The sequence below is a fragment of the Vombatus ursinus genome, unplaced genomic scaffold (genome assembly GCF_900497805.2).
Source record: "Vombatus ursinus unplaced genomic scaffold, bare-nosed wombat genome assembly UNPS02014786.1, whole genome shotgun sequence".
Lineage (NCBI taxonomy): Eukaryota > Metazoa > Chordata > Mammalia > Diprotodontia > Vombatidae > Vombatus > Vombatus ursinus.
Genome location: NW_020954564.1, coordinates 4,628,693 through 4,647,286, shown reverse-complemented (window position 1 = coordinate 4,647,286; position 18,594 = coordinate 4,628,693). Strand labels below are relative to the sequence as shown.

The window sequence follows — 18,594 nt, the reverse complement described above, 5'->3', positions numbered from 1 at the left end:
TCTTTCTTACTTCTCTCATCTTCTCACACTTAACTCCTCTCCCCACAATCTGCAATCCAGCTATACTAGCCAAATTGCTGATCTTCACTCAGGACACTCCATCTACTGACTTGGTGCCTTGTGCTGGCTGGCTCCCATGCCTGGAATGGTTTCCTTCCTCAGTTCTACCTCAAAACTTGCCTGGCTTCCTTCAGGATTCAGCTCAAATTCCTTTCTGCCAGAGGCCTTTTTCCCTATGCCTCTATTGCTAATGCCTTCCCATGTTGACTGACTGACATAGCCTTTGAGAACTCAACATTACTTCTGTACCAGGAATATTTTTTTTAATTATTCATTCAATATAGACATTATGTAGACTCTGTATGTGGTGCTGTGTTGGATGTTATGGGGCATACAAAAGATATGATCCCTGACGTCAAAAAGTTTACCTTTTAATTGGGGAGACAAGATAGATGTATATTCAATTCGATTTAATTCAACAAGCATTTATTAAGCACCTATGTGACAGCACTGTGTTAAGTGCTGAAGATATAAAGACAAAAGAAATGTCCCTGCCTTCAGGGAACTTATAGTTTATTGGTAAGGAAAAAAAACAAACTTGTACACAAATAAGTATATAGAAAATACATTCAGAATAAGTAATTTGAGGGGGTAGGGATCAGGGAAAGCCTTTTGTGGGAGGTAACACCTGAAGGACACTGGAGGCAGATCTAAAAAGGGAAAGCATAATAGACATGGGCACAGCCTATGCTAAATCACAGGGACAGGAAATGAAATGTCTTGTATGGGAATCAGCAGCTTGGTATAGGAATAGGGAATAGGTTAGCTTGGTAAAGTGTGAGGGGAAGTAATATATAATCAGCTTGGAAAGAGAGGTTGGGGCCAGATTGGGAAGTGCTTCAAATGCCAAACCGAGGAGTTTGTTTTCTATCCTAGAGGAAATATGATTCTTGTGCAGGGGAGGGACATTAAATCCTGTGCTGAAGAATTATGATATAAGACAACATTACCAGAGAAATCAGAAGGCAATATATGATTAAGTAGTAAGCAGATGATACAGATACTGAATTTTATAAGTTCAATGGGGGAGATTTCTTGTGGGTAGAAAAGGCTTCTTTTATTTTTAAAGGTGTATTGTTGGTTTGATTTTTATTTTGTATCACATTCATTTCCCTATATGCTTCTTCCCCGCCTCTTTTCCTCCCTCAATGACATCCATAGCCAGCAAACCTTCCTTTGTAACAACTAAGAAAAAAAAAAAGTTTAGAAAAACCAACATCAGCTGTGTTTGAAAGCATATGCAACTTACCACATTCATAGATGCCTCCCTTCCCACCCCACCCCAACCCCACCCTAGTCCCTTCAATGAGAAAAGGAAAGAAGTGTATCTTCTCATTTCTTTTCTAGGGTCAAGCTTGGTCATTATAATTACACAAGGCTGAATTCCACATCTTTGTTGGCTTTTAAATGACAACAATTTTGAAAGACTTCCTGAACTATCTGGGGCTTGAGATGGACCTTGATTGATAAGGACAGGATGTAGGGAGAGGGGGAATTCCAGTCAGGACTTGAGCAAGGGGAAGGGAGGTTAGAAAGCACAACACATACGATGAATGATTCACTTTTCACTGGAGCCTGAGACTCTAAGTTGCAGAGGCCTACATATGTGGACCTGAATTGGTTGAGGAAATTTCTTCATGCAGGAGCTCCCTATACCAATGAAATCATCTGTATCCTCCTATGGCTGGAACAGAGCACCCTTATTTTTTGATCACTAGGAAGAAAGTTTAGTACCTTATTACAGAAAACCTCAAAAACCACTGTAACACATAAGAATTTTATTTTGTCAGCAGTGAGGAGACATTAAAGGTTTGGGACCAAAGGTGATGTGATGAAAGTGACATTTGGGGAAGTTTTCTCTTGTACTGATCCACTGATCATAGGATATATTTGAAGAGGGAGAGACCCATTTGAAATTTGTTACAGTGTCTAGGTTAGGAGAGGTAGCATAGCACAGTGCATAGAGTGTTATATCTAGAGTCAAGAAGATATGAGTTCAAATCTAATTTGTGACAATAGCTGTGACCATAGAGAAATCAGTTAGTTTCCTACCTGTAAAATGGGGGTAATAATACCTGTAGTACCTACCCCACAAGGTTAGTTTAAATAAGAGGAGATATATACAAGAGGAAGAGAGAAGATTATGTAGTCCTTTGAAAATCTTAAATTGTCATGTAAATATCAGTCAGAAGGCATTATAGCACATTGAAGGGTGATCCCTGGAGTCAGTAACACTTTAACTTTGACATACACTAGCTATAAGATCTTAGGTAAGTCACTTAACTTTCCTGTGCCCTAAGTCAGTCTCAAAATTATAAGTCAGAGAAGAGATTCCAATCTGAATTGATAAGGGAATCTCCTCACCAAGAGTTCACTGTACCAGTAAAAGTATAGGTAAGGTCTTAGCACAGTGCCTATCCCATAAGAGGTGCTTAATAAATGTTTATTGATTGATGTATGGACCAAAAAAATGACAATTATTTGTATTGTTGTTGTTGCTGTTGCTATAGGGTGACAGCAGTGGATATGGAGAGGAGAACATGGATGCTGAAAACATTCCCAAGGAAGGATCAGTAGACTTTGATGAATTATTGGATGTTGGGGGTACAGGAGGAATAGTCAATATGACTGAGGTTTTGCACTTGGTTGACTGAGAGAATGAGGATAGTGCTCACAGCAGCCTTCCCACTGGTCAGTAATGACCTTCATCTTTGAACATCACTTAGCATTTTGTTTTGAAACTCTAATGCAATTTGAGCCTCATAGAATTTAGAGCTAGAAGAGACCTTAGAATTAATTTAGTCCAACTCCTTCAATTTCATAGACAAGGAAACTGAGACCAAGTGAAATTAAATAATTTTCCCAGGGACACACAAGTAGTAAGTAACAGAGTAAGGATTTGAATGTAGGTCCTCTGGTTCCAATCCATCACTCTTCCCACTAAATCATGTTGCTTACTATTGTTTTATATTGCTTATTATCTGTGTTTGCACATTAGTATCTCCCATCTAGTTCTTTGAGGATAGAGACTTCCATTTCATCCAAACTTGTTATCTCCTCCAGTGCCTGGCATGGCATTCTGCATATGATAGGTGCTTAATTAATGCCCCTTCAGTAAAATAATGAATGAATGGAGCTGATGACTTCTTTAGTTCACTGTCTTTTATAGGGATAGTTTAAATGTCCACTGGAACCTAATTTGTTCACAGCCGTTAAATGACCCTCCTGACATCTCATTGGTCTGATAGCTCTAACCTGGTTGCCTCTTGTGTGCTCACCTCCTTGTCCAGGGTTCACCAACATCCTGAAGATTCTCGACAAAGAGAGTAGCCGGGAGGAGCTACTGTCCTTCATCCAGCATTATGGCTCACACTACATCGCTGAAGCCTTGTATGGCTCTGAGCTCACCTGCATTATCCACTTCCCCAGCAAGAAAGTCCAACAGCAGCTATGGCTCCAGTATCAGAAAGGTAAGGTGAGCACTGAACATGTGACAGGGCCCAGGAAAGGGAATCCAGTTTCCTGCTTGGTTTGCCCTTCGTGCTGTCTCATAGCCCACTGGCCCAGTTAGTTAACTCAGTCTGGGGAAATATGACCCCAAAAAAAAGATTAGAAAAAGGGGAAGATTTTAGAGGCCACCTGGCTTAGTGGAAAGAACAGTAGAGTCACTGCTTTCCCATCTGTGTGACCTCAACTAAGTAACTTCCTCTCTCTAGACCTCAGTTTTCTCCTCTTTACAACAAAGGGCTTAGAATAGGTGGTCATTTAAGTGCCTTCTAGTATTGTTCAATTCATCCCTTTTATTTTGATATGTTTGTGCATAGGTACTATGCTTTCCAGTTATTTTCTAGTCCTTGTCCAACAACTGATTAACTGTCTAACCTTGGGAAGCTTGCTTAATCTCTCTGGGCCTGTTTCCTCATCTCTAAAAGGAAGGGCTTAGTATGGAAATTTTTAACAATTCTAACATGCTATGAGTTCTGTCTCAAGCTCCCCAGGAAGCAGAAATCTAGTCCTAATACCTTTGCAGCTTTGATCTTCTCTAATGTATATGCGCTACTCTCCTATCTCATCTGAATTCTGCTCATGGTTTTAAGTGGATATGGGGGCAGAATGGGTTTCACTGATACCTTTCCCCTCCTAATTCTATTCTACACACACACACACACACACACACATACCCCTCTAGGTTCCCCCAAAAAAGAAGTGTGATGATTTCATCATCTTAAAAGAAAGGGACAACAACCCTGAAATTTTACCTTTAGAGTCTCCTTATATTTCTCTTGATCCCCTTGCCCAGGGGAATGTCACAAGATTCTAGGAAGCATCCTGGTACAGTGGAAAACATGTTGAATTTGTAGTCAGAGGGAAGAGTTCAAATCTTGGATCTGTTACCTATTTCCTATGTGACCAAGTCATCCAACCCTTGTTTATATCCATCTACAAAATGAAGAGGTTGAAGGAGACCATTGCCAAAGTCCCTTCCAGAACTAAATGTATGATTCAGTGGTGATCTCCTTTCCTGATGTGCTGGTAAAATTGATTACTCACCTAGACTGGAGTCAGGAGATGTGGCTTCTAGGCCTGACTCTACTATTAGCCCAATGTGTGACCCTGGGCAAGTTACTTAACCTCCAAGACATCATCTGGAAAAGAAAGAGCTTAATATATACCTTGCCTGCTTCCCAGAATAAGATCAATCAATCAATCAATATTTATTAAGTGCCTAGCATGTATGGGGATACAATTAAAAAGAATGAAACAATCCCCATTTCCCATGAGTTTACATTCCATTGTAGGAGATGAAAAATAAATAATAATATATGTATGTGGCTAAAATATATAAAGTTAATGAGTACAAATAAACACAAAGTAGTGAAATACAAGGTAGTTTGGGAGGAAGGACACCACTGTTTAAGGGGATAAGAAAAGTCTTATCACCAGCAATGGTGCTTGAGTTGCACCTTAAAGGAAGAGAGGGGCTCCGTATGAGATGAAGGTAAGGAGGGAATGCCTTCCAGAGATGGGGTAGCCAGTGTAAAAGCATGGAAAAAAAGAGATTCAGTATCTTATGTGAGAAACAGAGGGAAGGATTGTTTGGCAGGATTTCAGAGCATCAGAGTCTTGAAAGATAGGTTGTAACTAGGTTGTATAGGGCTTTAAAAGGTAAATAGAGGAGTTTAATATTTTATACAAGAGGCATTGCGAAGCCACCAGATTTGCTTAAGTAGAAGAATCACAGGGTCAGATCTGTGTTTCAAGAAAATTACTTTGTGTGCAAGGTATAGGTTGGACTGGAGTGGTGAGAGAATTGAGGCAGATAAATTATGGGATGGTGCCTTAGAAAAGTTATTTTATACTAATGAATTTAATACTGATTCAGTCAGTCAGTCAATAAACCAAGTGTGTGTCAGACACTGTTCTAAGCACTCAGGATACAAAAAGAGGCAAAAGTTAGTCCCTACCCTCAAGGAGATCACAATTTAATAGGTAAAGCAGCTATTTATTAGCATAGTGGAAAAAATGCCAGATTCAGAATCAAGAGAGACCTGGATTAACATCTTAACTGGCATTGTATGACTCTGGGTAAATCACTTTGTCTCTCTGTGCCTTCATCTGTAAGATGGGTATAATAATTAGCATTTCTGCTTTACAGGGTTATTTATGAGAAAACAATGTTTTCTAAGTCTTGAAGCACTAGAAATATATGAGTTGTCATTATTTGCTCTAAGGAGAGGTCCTCTGTGGCATATGGGAGCCAGGGGAGGATTATAAATAACAACCCTCTTCGAGTTGGCCTAGCTTGACTCAGTCTAACATTGTACCTCAAAACCCCATACTTTTCCCCTCTCCCCCTATCCACACTAAGCCACCCACAATTCAGACTCAGAATTTGGCCCTTGGAAACAGATACTATCTGACATCAGATTCTCCCCCTACTCAAGGTCAGGGGACCTCCCTTCCTTCCCTCTCCCCTGCCCCCCCATCCTGTATCCCTGAAAGCTGTGGGTGACTTGGAGAGGTTTATAGAAGTGTGACACATAATTGAGCTGACTGGGAATAGCTTCATTTTATAGCTGTGACAATGACAGTCTTTAAAGAAGTGTATTAAATCAATAGAAGACTCATTGAGCTACACTATAAATAACGAGACACATCATTAAACAGGGCAATAAACTTCAGGACTTTGAAGTAATACAATTAGGTTATGTTTATAAAAACTATGGTATCACTGTAGCCATCCAGGAGCTTATTTATCTCATTCCTGTTCAGGGCTGAGACATTTCTTAGATTTTTTTCCTCCTCCTCTTTAGCTACCTTAAGCTCCTTGACTGTGGTTCTAATCACACTGCTGCCTCCAACTCTCTCCTACTCCCTACTCTCCCCACCCACACATACACATACATAGTCATTCTTAGAAGGATCTTAATTTGGGAAGGGAAGTCCTGAATATATGATAGCACTTCGAGTAGAATCAGTTTGGCTGAGTAGAGTAGAAAGAACATTGGGCTATGAATCAGGAGACCTGCCACTCCTGTGTGACCTTGGACAAATGTCCTCTCCAGACCTTAGTTTCCTACTCTGTAATGAGGTCACAAAGAGTTGGACATGACTGAAAACGACTGAACAACAACAAGAGCTAGAAGATTGACACTGGAAATTTCTGTCTTCGTGACCTCATTTGGGGTTTTCTTGGCAAAGATACTGGAGTGGTTTGCCATTTCCTTCTCCAGCTTATTTTACAGATGAGGAAACTGAGGCAAACAGGGTTAAATGACTTGCCCAGGGTCACACAGCTAGTAAATGTTTTAGGCTAGATTTGAATTCAGGAAGATGGGTCTTCCTGTTTCTAAGCCCAGTGTTCTATCCAATGTGCCACATAGTTCTTGGATGTCTATGAATCTATGAAGACAAATTCTGACCCATAGAGTATACATTAATGGGTACCTGTCTGCCTTCCTCTACCTTGTTGAAATTGTCCCCTTCTCCCTGTCACGAATGAGTTAAGTATCATCATTACAGATTCAACCCTTTGAATAAACACTGTGCTCTTTCTTAGCTACTCTTTTAAAATACAAATCCCCCCAGAAGGAGTAGTATATGAAAGACCCAAACCATCAGTATGTATGAGATTATCAGATGATTTCCTCTGGGGTAGGTAGCCAGGGTAAGTGAAGAGCTTCTGGCATCTGGGAGCACAGAAGAAAAATTGTGCTGACTGCACAACTTTTCTTGACTGTGTATGCAGTCCCCATTAGCAATTATGGAATAGAAAGAAAACAGAATTTAGGGTTAAAGCTTGAGTTTGAATTCCTTACCCAGGTAAGTTAGTAAATCTCTCTAGGGTTCATTTTTCTTATCTGTAAAATGATGAGGTTGGATTAAATGATCTTTAAGGTCTCTTCCAACTCTGAATCCCTTAATCTTGTTGATACTGAGTCCCCAAAAAGGTTTCTTTCTATTGATCTCATTCCACTCAGTACATCTAAGTTTCAACTGCTGACTCATGAAAACCACAGCATTAATCTACCTTAAAACTCCCACAGCAATATAATTGGGGTGTCCCTATCAGAAGGACATAAAGAGTTCTTTCTTTTGCCCTTCTACACCCTATAGTCACTATTGGTGGTGGATGAGGCTGAATATGTTCAAATTAACCAACTGTTTACATATTCTGAACTTTCAGCTCTTTTTTCTTGGAGAAAGCAATTATCAAGACTTTTCCAGTGGAGGAATGTTCCAGTATCTTTGTTCTGCCAGGTGTCTGCAAAAGATCTTATTACTGCTTTTGAAAAGGCTTAAGGAGAGAAAAGAGAAGAAAGACAGAGGGGAAAAGAAACAGGGACAAAGAACAAGAGAGAAGCAAAGAAGAGGCAGTTGGGAACAGAGAGGGGCAAAGAAGAGACACAGAGAGATAACGCTAGAGATAGAGAAGAGAGACAGAGATAGAAACATTCATGTATGTGCATATGCCCCATTGTTTCCAAACTGTAGAGAACTGAGTACTTCATAATTTCTTTGCAGAGTGTTCTACTGTTGCTTTCTGTCATACTCTTGAGCTGCCAGCCAGAAAATCAGCTGCATATCCTTACAGATAAATGTCTGTCTCTACTTTTAAAAAAGTATTTTCTCTCTCTTATATTTCCCAAGTCTGTCCCAGAGAATGAATTCCTGCATTTCCATTTGAATTGCAATGAAGTTTTCAATGAGAGCTGGAACGTTCACCAACCAGTGTTGACAGAGTTAGGGCTGTTTGTAAGTCTTCACTGGAACAGACGCAAAAGAGAAGATGAAACATCATCTTCCTTTCAAGGAGACACATGGACCTTGAGAAACTTCTGAGGAGCTCCTGCTCCAAGATCAGTGAATCAGACTTAGAAAGGGTTTAAGGTCTGGAACCCCTAAAGGGTTTTGCTAGCAAGGATCATTTCTGATTAACCAAAAATTTAAGCCGCTAGGGGCAAACCAGGAAGACTTTTGAAAAAAAAAGCTTCAGATTGTGGTCAAGGAAGGGATGAAAATTATTCTAATTTGCTATTTTAGGAATCATTCATTCATTTAACAAACATTTATTAAGTGCCTATGCCATGCAAAAGACTTTGATAGATCCTGAGGCAGAAGATGGAGGAAATTATGAAGATTAGATAAGATGATCATGGTAGCAAAGAATTCAGAGCAGGAAGAGACAGTGGAGATCATCTAATTCAACCCCTTCTTATTATAGATGAAGAATCCAAGACTCCAGGGAAGTTAAGGGACCTCATCATCATCTTCATCACCATAATAATTAGTATTTATAGAGATCTTTAGATACAAACAATGTTATAGTTATTATCTCCTTGGTTCATTAGAACAGACCTGGGGCATTAGATAGTACATGTATTATTACTCTGTGTAAAACAAGGAGTTTTATAACTGAGGAAAGAGACTCAGAAAAGTACAATGAATTGTCTGATATCAGCCAGCTAGTAAATAACAGGTCTCACATTTGGACTTCTGACTTCCAGTCCTTCCAATATTGCAGCTTCCCTCAGGGAATTTACTGTGAAGTTGAGGGATAAGGTGCAAACACAGATGCCTTTTGTTGAGGATCTGGGGGCAACTAATGGTTGATTAAGACAGGATCGATAGGTAGAGCCAGTCAACTTCCTCAGCAACAGGAAAAGACAGTACAATATGTAGTTAATTAAGCATACATACTCCCACGGGACTGCCATTTCTCCTAGATGAAAATACAAAAAAAAAAATATATTCCCAATTATAGATTGTGCCCATCTGCAGCAGAACTTCCCAGTCCATTCCTCATAAATCTTAATGAAGAACAACAACAGAGAGCTCTTTTTTTCAGGGGTTCTTAACCTAGGATCTATGAAATTATTTAGACAGATAGAGAGAAATTGATGGGGAGAGAGAGAGAGAGGCAAACTGTATTTCAATATAATTGTTTTCCTTTATGATCCTGTGTATTTTATTTTAAGCTTTCAAAAACATTCTAAAAAGGGGTCCAGGTTGTCAGAGGGGTCCAGAACACACACACACACACACACACACACACAAGTTAAGAAGCTCTACTTTAGGTGATGGCTTCAATCTAATGTTCATTTTCCTTTCTGATTCTGACTTTGTCCTCTTTTGACTTCAAAGGGCTAAGGAAATCTAATGTGTGAAATTAGGGCTTCCAATGTTTGTAAAAGGGGCAGTGGGAGGGAAGCAGACATCATAGGCCCACTGATCACCCAATTCAGTCTGTTCCCCCACACCTTGGCCTGGAATTTATTGTTTCATGTGGTCTCTGGGTTTTTTGTTTTGTTTTGTTTTCCATAATTTCTTAGACCCATACATCTCTTTTCTCTCTGTGTCATGTATTTTTGATGTAGTAGACCTGGGTCAGTGAGAATGAGTGGGCAAAAAGAATAAAATATAAGAAAACCAAGTAATAACCTTGCGTGTAGCAATAACAGTTTAAACTTAAGTTGTCTGAAAAAAGTATGCTGCAAAGGCTGTGTTGGCATATGTAAAATATATGCAAATAATATGCAGATACATGCATGGTATTGGTATTTCTACACATCTTACATACCTGCATGTGGCAGAGTAAGAATTTCTCCAAATCAAGGCCTCATCCTTTGCAAAGTTTAGTCATCTTGATAACCTTTTGAAGACCTTTGTGTTGTGTTATCATTATAATCACAGAGCCCAAACCAAATATGTCAGGGCTGTAGTTATTTTCACAGGATCATAGAATCCCAGAGTTTACAAAGAAGTTCAGAGGATATAGAGGCACCTGAATGGGAATCCTATACCATGCCAACAAATGGTTATATGGCCTTCAAGCCTCTGCATGTACACTTCCAGTGATGAAGAACTCACTCTCTCACTGTCCAATTCAGGACATCTCACATTGTTTACAGAATTACAGAATTTCAGAGTTAGGAAGGGTCTCAGAAATAATCTAGTCTAATCCACACCCTCAAAACGATCCCTATTACACAGCTGACAAGAATCATCTAGCCCAGGGGTGGGGAACCTGGGACCTCAAGGCCACATCTGGCGCTCTAGTTCACATGACTGAATCCAAACTTCACAGAACAAGTCCCCTTAATAAAAGGATTTGTTCTGTAAAACTTGGACTCAGTCAAAAAGCCACACCCAAGGACCTAGAAGGTCCCATGTGGCCTTGAGGTTCCCCATCCCTGATCTAGCCTCTGCCTGAAGACCTCAAATGAAGGAAAATTCACTACTTTCTGAGGCAGAACCTTTTGCTTTTGGAAAGCTCTAATTGTTTAGAAGCCAAAATTTGTTTATAACTTTCACCCATTGCCTCTAGTTCTGCCTTGTCCTAGGACCAAACAGAACAAGGTTAAACCCTTTTCCATGTAGCAACTATCATGTCTCCCTGGGTCTTTGCTTTTTCAGGATAAACATCCCCCTGCCCAGTTCCTTCAGAATACTTCGGTTCTCATAGTCTTTGTTTTTGAATCACCTCATGGTTTTGGTTATCTTGCTGAATGGGCTCCAGCTCACCAACATTCTTCCGATAGCATGTGGCCTCTAGAACTGAGCACATTACTCTACATGTAGTCTGATTAAAGAAAATCAGAATAGTGTGTGTGTACATGCATGTGTGCATGCGCACGCACACACACACACACACACACAGAGATACACTTGCCTAAAAGACTACTTACGGAGAGCTCACATAGGGCAAGCATTCACATGGTGGTCAGAAGATGTGATACAAGGACACTCTCAAGGTCTCTCTTAAGAACTTTGAAATTGATTGTGTGACATGGGAGACACTGGCACAGGACCTCCCAATATGGCATGCCCTCATTAGAGAAGGTGCTGTGCTGTATGGGCAAAGCAGAACTGAAGTAGCTCAAAAGAAATGTGAGATGCACAAATTTAGAGAATCTACCCCAAATGTTCACATGGATTATTTGTGCCTGACCTATGGTAGGACATTCCGAACTCGTACTGGACTGATCAGCTACAGTCGGACACATTTTAACTTGACTCTAACAAAGTGACGTCATTTTGGTCCTCTTTGAGAATGAAGGACTGCAACCTATATGTATATGTGTATGTGTGTGTGTATACATAGACATGTGTGTATACATATGTATGTGTGTATACATACATACATACATATATACACCCATATGTAACCTAACCCCAAATGGGGTAACGAGTCAGACATGACTGAAATGACTGAACAACAACAAAAAGATAAATATGAAGCTAAGACTTTATACGAATTAAGTAGAAACACTCTACTAGGAATTCAGAGACATAGGTTCTGAGTTCCAAATTTGCTTTTGAATAGAAATTATGATCGTGAAAAGTTACTTTTTCTCTGAGATTTAATTTCCTCCTCTGTGAAAGGAAAGATCTGACTCCTCTCGGGTCCTTGCCGGTTCTAACATTCCATGATGCTCTGATCTTGATTCTGAGGTATCAAAATTCATCTTATACGTAGTGATTTGGAGAATCTTGCTATGGGAGAATATCAAGTTGTAGCAGGCAGGAAATAAAGAATTCCAATTTCCTGTGTGTGACTGAACATGGGCTAGTGTACTTCACTTTACACAATAGATGTATTCCATAGAAGGTTTCTGTAAATTGAACCCTGTCTTTGTACTGGTTGACAGTGTAATTACAGAGATGTTTTATCATTACTTTAGTGATCTTCACTTGAAAATGGTGCCACTTTAATCTTGAGTTTCTCCGCTGTTACCCTCCTCAGTCATTTTTTTTTTTTTTAAATCAAACACATTATAGTGGAAAGAGTAAGAAATGTGAGGTCAGTGTATTTGCTATTTGCTCTACATGTGATTGTAGGAAAGTCACTTTAACTTTCTATATCTCAGTTTCCTTATCTGTAAAATCAAAAGATGGAATTAGATGACTCTAAGGTTTCTTCTAACTCAAAAATCCTATGATACCGTGTGGAAACAGGATAGGGTTGTTATTCTGGCTCTGCCAGTAATGTGTTCACTAAGTCACTTTAACACCTTAGACTTGGTTTCCTGATCTATAATGGGGAGGATTTAATTAGATGACTTGAAGACTCCATTCCTATTAAATAATTCTCTAACAAAGCTTATAGTCATTTGAATGCAAATACATGGTATTCCTTGAAGAATTGTATTCTGTAATCCCTCGCTATACAGAGAAAGGGGGAACACTCCAGTGTTAGCACTTAGTACTGACCCCTCCGACTCTAGCCTTGTTCTTTCCCACCTCCATCTCTCACAAATTGATGCTCTGTTGGTCTTTTTTGTTTCTCTAATAAGGAGCAAGTCTGAAGGTCCCATCCGCTCCATCTTACAATCTGTGTATGCCACTGTATAAAAAGTAATCAGCTCCTTTGCCAGGCTGTTTTCATCGATGGCAGGGCCACCAGTTGGCAGGCTGCCCATCTCCTAGCAGCCGGTTTCCTCCCCCGCCATCACCCCACACAGAGACTCCTTTCCACAGGGAACGTTCCTTGGAGGCCTTCAGTTCCACTGGAGTCTGAAGTTTTCTTCCCCCATGGGGGTGAGAGACAAGGATTGATTGTGTGGTTGAGAGATTGAGAACAAGCAGATTGTTTATCCTCTTGCTCACCCAACTCCAAAAAATTGAGAGATTCATCTGTGAGTATAGGGGAAGGGGACTGTCAGAAGTGGCCAATCCCTTTGTGGTAGATTAGAAAGACGACTGAACTCAGAGACAGAAAAGAGGCTTAGGTTTGGCTTCTGAAATCTCCACTTATTAGCCATTTGAGACTATTTCTTGACTTTAGTTTATTCATTCAGAAAGTAGGGACAATAATACTCTAGCTTCCTGCCTCAGGAATGTCTTGAGAATCTCATTTGATAATGGATATCAAAAGCATTTTCTAACTTTAAAACACTCTACAAAAAGCTTCAATATCTTAAAACTAAGTTTTGAGGCACGAAGACTTTTGGGGCATCCTGTATAAATCATAAGCTACTTTTGCCATCATCATCTTCAAATTGTAAAATGTTTTTTAAACCTTAACATGCTGTATAATTGAGTCATCATCATTGTCATCCAGTGAATAGATAGTGAATTCATAAAATCCCAAGTCTATCTATGGCTCTACCTTGAAATGTCCTTTTGCAAGTCATCGCCTCTCTAAGTATCATTTTCCTAATCTGTAAAAATTAAAATAATGCTTTCATTGCTTCTCAATTTTGATACCATGTTATGGAGAGGGATAATGTGTCTATAAGATGGCATAAATTACTTAAGGAGAATAGATAAAGACACAAGATTATTTATAATCAATGTGGGTATTTATTACAACTACTACTAATCCGATACTTCAAAACTTCTATGATCTCACAGATGCAGATTCTCTTTCCACCGACAAAGATTGCCTCTCTTACATGATTGCTTGGTAGACAATCACTGGTAGGCAAAGTGGCTGAAACCCTTAATAACTTATTGGCTAACCTTCCACAGATGAAAGTCTCCAAACTTAGCTTGGTTGGTCCTTGAATGACAGATACAGAGTCTGTCACTGGGACTTTTCCAGTTTGCTAAGGCCTGGCATGGTTTATGTTCTCGTGGCAGAATCTTTGAGACCTCTGTGTCACCTCTGTGTCATGAAGCTCTACAGTATATTTTGGTAAAGGAGAATTCCTACTAATACTGGTGCGACTCCTCATCCTCACCTTCTGAACCAGACAACTAAATAACAATGTTCTTTCCAAGCTAAGGTTCATATGAAGCCTAATTTAACCTAAAAATCTCCACTTTCTTTCTCCCAATTATGTTAAAGAATCCCAGATGCCAGTTGTGCCTCCTGACTGGGCTATCTAATTTGCTGAGTAGAGTTTTATGCTAGATCAGTGGGGGAGGTGGTCAGAAAGAAACTCAGAAAGGAGAAGCAGAAAGGTTGGGTACCTAAAGCTGGGTTAATCAGTAATGTCTTTGAAGGTAATTTGATAGGAGTGGGGCACTTTGCATAAAGGAGGTGGGGAATTTTACCTCTGGAGCTTAACAGGGAAATGGAATCTCCACTCCTCATCAATTCAATTCAACTCAATGTCAATTTCAGATAGTGAAATCTATATTGAGTAGTCTATTTGTGATAGGTACTGTGGGGATGAAAGGGGGTAATTGGGACATAGAAAAACTGGTCAGATTATATCCATGGCCTGATTTTAGATAGTACATTTTAGGGGGCAATATTGACAAGCTAGAGTGCATAGAGAAGATAATCAGAAAGGGCAGAGGACTCCAAACCATGTCATACAAGGTTCATTGGAATAAATGGAGATGTTTAGCTCAAAGAAGAAAAGACTTCAGCTGGAGTAAGGAAAGTATAATATTGCTATATCTAAAAATCTTAAGATCCTCCATGAGGAAGAGGTATTAAACTTGTACTGCTTGATCCCTGGCAAGAGAACAAGTATTGATGGGTAGAAATTACAGGTAGGCAGATTTCAGCTCAATATAAGGAAACACATCCTAACATTTAGAGCTGATCAAATAGGAACAGGTTGTCTTGGGAGGGTCATGGCTCATAGAATTTTGAGCTAGAAGGACCCTAGAAATCATATAGTCCAACAAATCCTCTTTACATATGAGGAAACTAAGGTTCAGAGAAGTGACCTTTCCTCAAGATCATCCAATTAGTATTTCCTGTGGCATGGATTAGCTCTTCTTGGCCTGTCCCAGCTTCTCAGTCTCAAAAGTTCTCCTATGGGTTGGCAATATTTTTTTATGCATAGTAACAATAGTCATGATGGAAAACTTAAAATTACCTACCTACTGAGACTTGAATATGAGAATAAATTAACTCCTTAAACCCTGGAACATCCACAATCAACCCTATGCTGGACATTCAGCAGGAATGTAGTCATAGCCCCCCAATCTCCAGTTCTTTGATTCAAACTGGACTGCTGAAAATTCCTAATGTGCTTTTTTTCTTATTTTATTCTCCCAAAAATGAAATTGGAAAGAATGAAGAGGGTGACAAACATTGTAAGTACATTTCAGTCAGAAGTGATGAAAATGTTTGTCCAAGGGCCAGGTGGATTTAAGTCTAGGGTACCTGGGAACACTTTAGTTGTCAGGTGGTAAAGTTAGTGGTGGTGAAGAGGCCAGTGGTTTCTTAGGCAGACCTTGGAAATCAACTTGACTATGGATCCATTTCATCTGAGATGGTCTTCATTTTCTCAGTGTGCCAGAATGAGACTCCGATCACCCTTCATAAGATGTCTCAACAATTGTCATCTACTGTGATTAGAGACTAGTGAAGAGAAGAGTAGGTAGATCTTACTCTCCTGAAGGTGCAATGGAAGATTACTGGAAATTTAGTAAGAGGACTTGAATGCAAACTATCATAACTATACAGGATCACTTTATCCCCTGAGTCTCAGTTTCCTCATTTGTAAAATGAGGGGGATATCTGGAGTTCTCAAGGTCTGTGAATTTTTTATATATATATATTTGACTGTGTTTCAATATAATGGGTTTCTTTTGTAATCCTATGTATTTTAGTTTATATATTTGAAAACACTATTCTAAGAAGGGGTCCATAAACCTCACTGGACTGACAAAGGAATCCAGGATGCAGTAAAGGTTAATAACCGTTTCCAGGAGTGGGGAACCTGCCTTAGACTAAATGCAGCTTTATATCCAATATCTTATGATTTCTAATCCCTACCCCTTAATCTCCTCCCCATTTACATGCTATGTTTATTGCCCATGGAGAAGGGTGAGAAGTCATCCATCTGTGAAGGAGACATACAGTCCAGGTATAAGTAGTATTCACAGACAAGTCCCCACAGGAACCCTGTGGTGAGGAATACCTGGATGACCTGAGCAGAATTCCATATAATTAGACATTTTGCTTAGGCTTCTCTTTATGGGTACAGCATGATATTACAAATAAAGTGATAACAACAGATGGGTTCAAATTCATTTGCTTTTTCTGTCACCACAGATAAGTCACTCGGCTTCACAGTCTTGGTTTCTTAATCTACAACACAGAGATAAGAATATTTGTAGTACCTATATCATAGGCCTAAAGCACTTTGTGGAATGTAATGTGCTGTATAGAGTCAGTTACTATTATTAAAGCTGAAGGGAATAATAATTACTCTGATTTGCATAATACTTTAACCTCAAAGACAGTTCTTTGTAACCCTATGAAATAGGTACTGCAATTATTATTTGCCCAATTTTGCAGTTAAGGACACTGAGACCCAATGAAATGAAGGGACTTGTCCAAGACTTGTCCAAGTGACTTGTCCAAGGTGAGATTTGAACCCAGGCCTTCTGATTCCAATTTTTGTGCCATTTTTACTATACAAGATGCCTGGGGTGGGGGGGGGGGGAATGAACTGGCAAGGAGGGCTGAGTGGCCTCTAGGCAAGGAAAATTGAGCTCTCAGGAATGAATAAAGCCTTATGTGATATCACTAGGGACCCCTAACTAAAAACTGGTGACCAGACACCACTCCAGAGCCCAGAATCTTGCTTCCTTCATCTAGCCAAACCATTTTTTCCCCTCTCCCAAGCACTTGCATTGTACAGTTAATTCCTTAATATTATCTGAGGGTGTCTGTTCCTGGAAAACACACAACTACAGCTACATTGGCCTTACTGTATAGGAGTGTCCTAAGTTGGGAGCCTATTGAATACCTCCACAAGGCATTGCAGTATGATGGAAAGAGCACTTAGTTTAGAGTTGACAGAGCTGAGCTTGAGAATCCCACCTCTTATATTTAACTAGCTTTGTGAATAAGGAAACAAATTTCTCTGAGCCCCAGTTTTTCTGCTATGGCATTTACTTCACAGTGTTGTTGTGATGATTGAAAGAGTGAACATATGCAACACACTTTGGAAACCTCAAAGCATTGTATAAATGTCAGCTGTTATTATTAGACCTTTTAGGGCTCAGATGCTTTGCCAGAGTGTCCTGAGAGAACCCAAGATTTCCTCTTAGTTTAACGTTAACCTAGCTGATCTCTAAACTCTGACTCCTGGCACCAAAGCCCTGACTTTCTTGATCACCCTGAAACATCTAGGTTACCTAGGTTGCATCAATACCTAATAACCCATTCTCTACCATTTGTTGCTACCATTTGTATGGAATTGGTACTAGGTAAAAACAGCAGTGATAGGAACAGTTAATTAAGGATCCAGGGCAGCAAATCTACAAATCAAGCAGCAAAACTGATTCAGAATGATGGATGGAGCTTGGAATACAGAAGTTAGAAAACACTGAAGTTTGGATTAGCATTAGAGGATGAGGTGAGGCACTAAACTTGAAGTCAGCAGGACTGTTTGAATTATGGCTATGCTATTTAATTTGTTTGGACTTGGTAAAGCCACTAAAGATCTGTAGGCCTCAGTTTCCTCACAAGTAAAATAAGGGGGCTGAACTAAAATAATCTCTGAAGTCTCTTCTATGATTCTAGGAATTCCTGGACCAAAAGGAGAGTTCCACCAGGAAAGCTCAGTGAAGTATCTGATACCCAGGGAATCCAACGTCTTCAGTGAGGCACCTACCAACAATTAATTCCTTGGAAGTCTAAAGGGTGCTATATAGTTGGAGAACAAAGGGAGTCAGGAAAAGGAGGGGAGCTGTTCACCAGGCAATAGATCATTATCACAGAGTGAGACAAGCCACATTCTGTATACTGGTGGGAAGGTAGGAATTTGAGAACATTAGAACCTAAAAGAAGAGTGAGAGAAGAATCAGACCGGACAGTGTCAGAGGCCCAGATAGGCTGGCAGGAATGATAATGATGATAATAATGCTTATATAATGTTTCAAGTCTTGCAATACTTTACATATTTTATTTCACATATATTTACATATATACATAGAACTTGCATATATTATCTCATTTAATCTTGACATCATTATGATGTAGGTTCTATATTATTATCATCATCTTAGAGGATATGAGTAATGAGGAAACTGCAGCTGAGTGGCTAACGTTCATATGGTTTCACATCTATTAAGTGTCTGTGAAGGGATTTAAACTCAGATCTTCCTAGCAAA

General features: G+C 39.6%; 1 protein-coding gene across 2 annotated transcripts in view; it reads left to right on the top strand.

The window, feature by feature from the left end:
- The window catches only part of LOC114047046 (astrotactin-2), a 1,078,351-nt gene that overhangs the window by 690,526 nt on the left and 369,231 nt on the right, over positions 1–18,594 (top strand). For both annotated transcript variants that reach the window (XM_027867720.1, XM_027867721.1), the window contains one exon: positions 3,351–3,530. In XM_027867720.1, the coding sequence (XP_027723521.1) occupies positions 3,351–3,530 (180 nt within the window). The remainder of the gene's footprint in view (positions 1–3,350; positions 3,531–18,594) is intronic.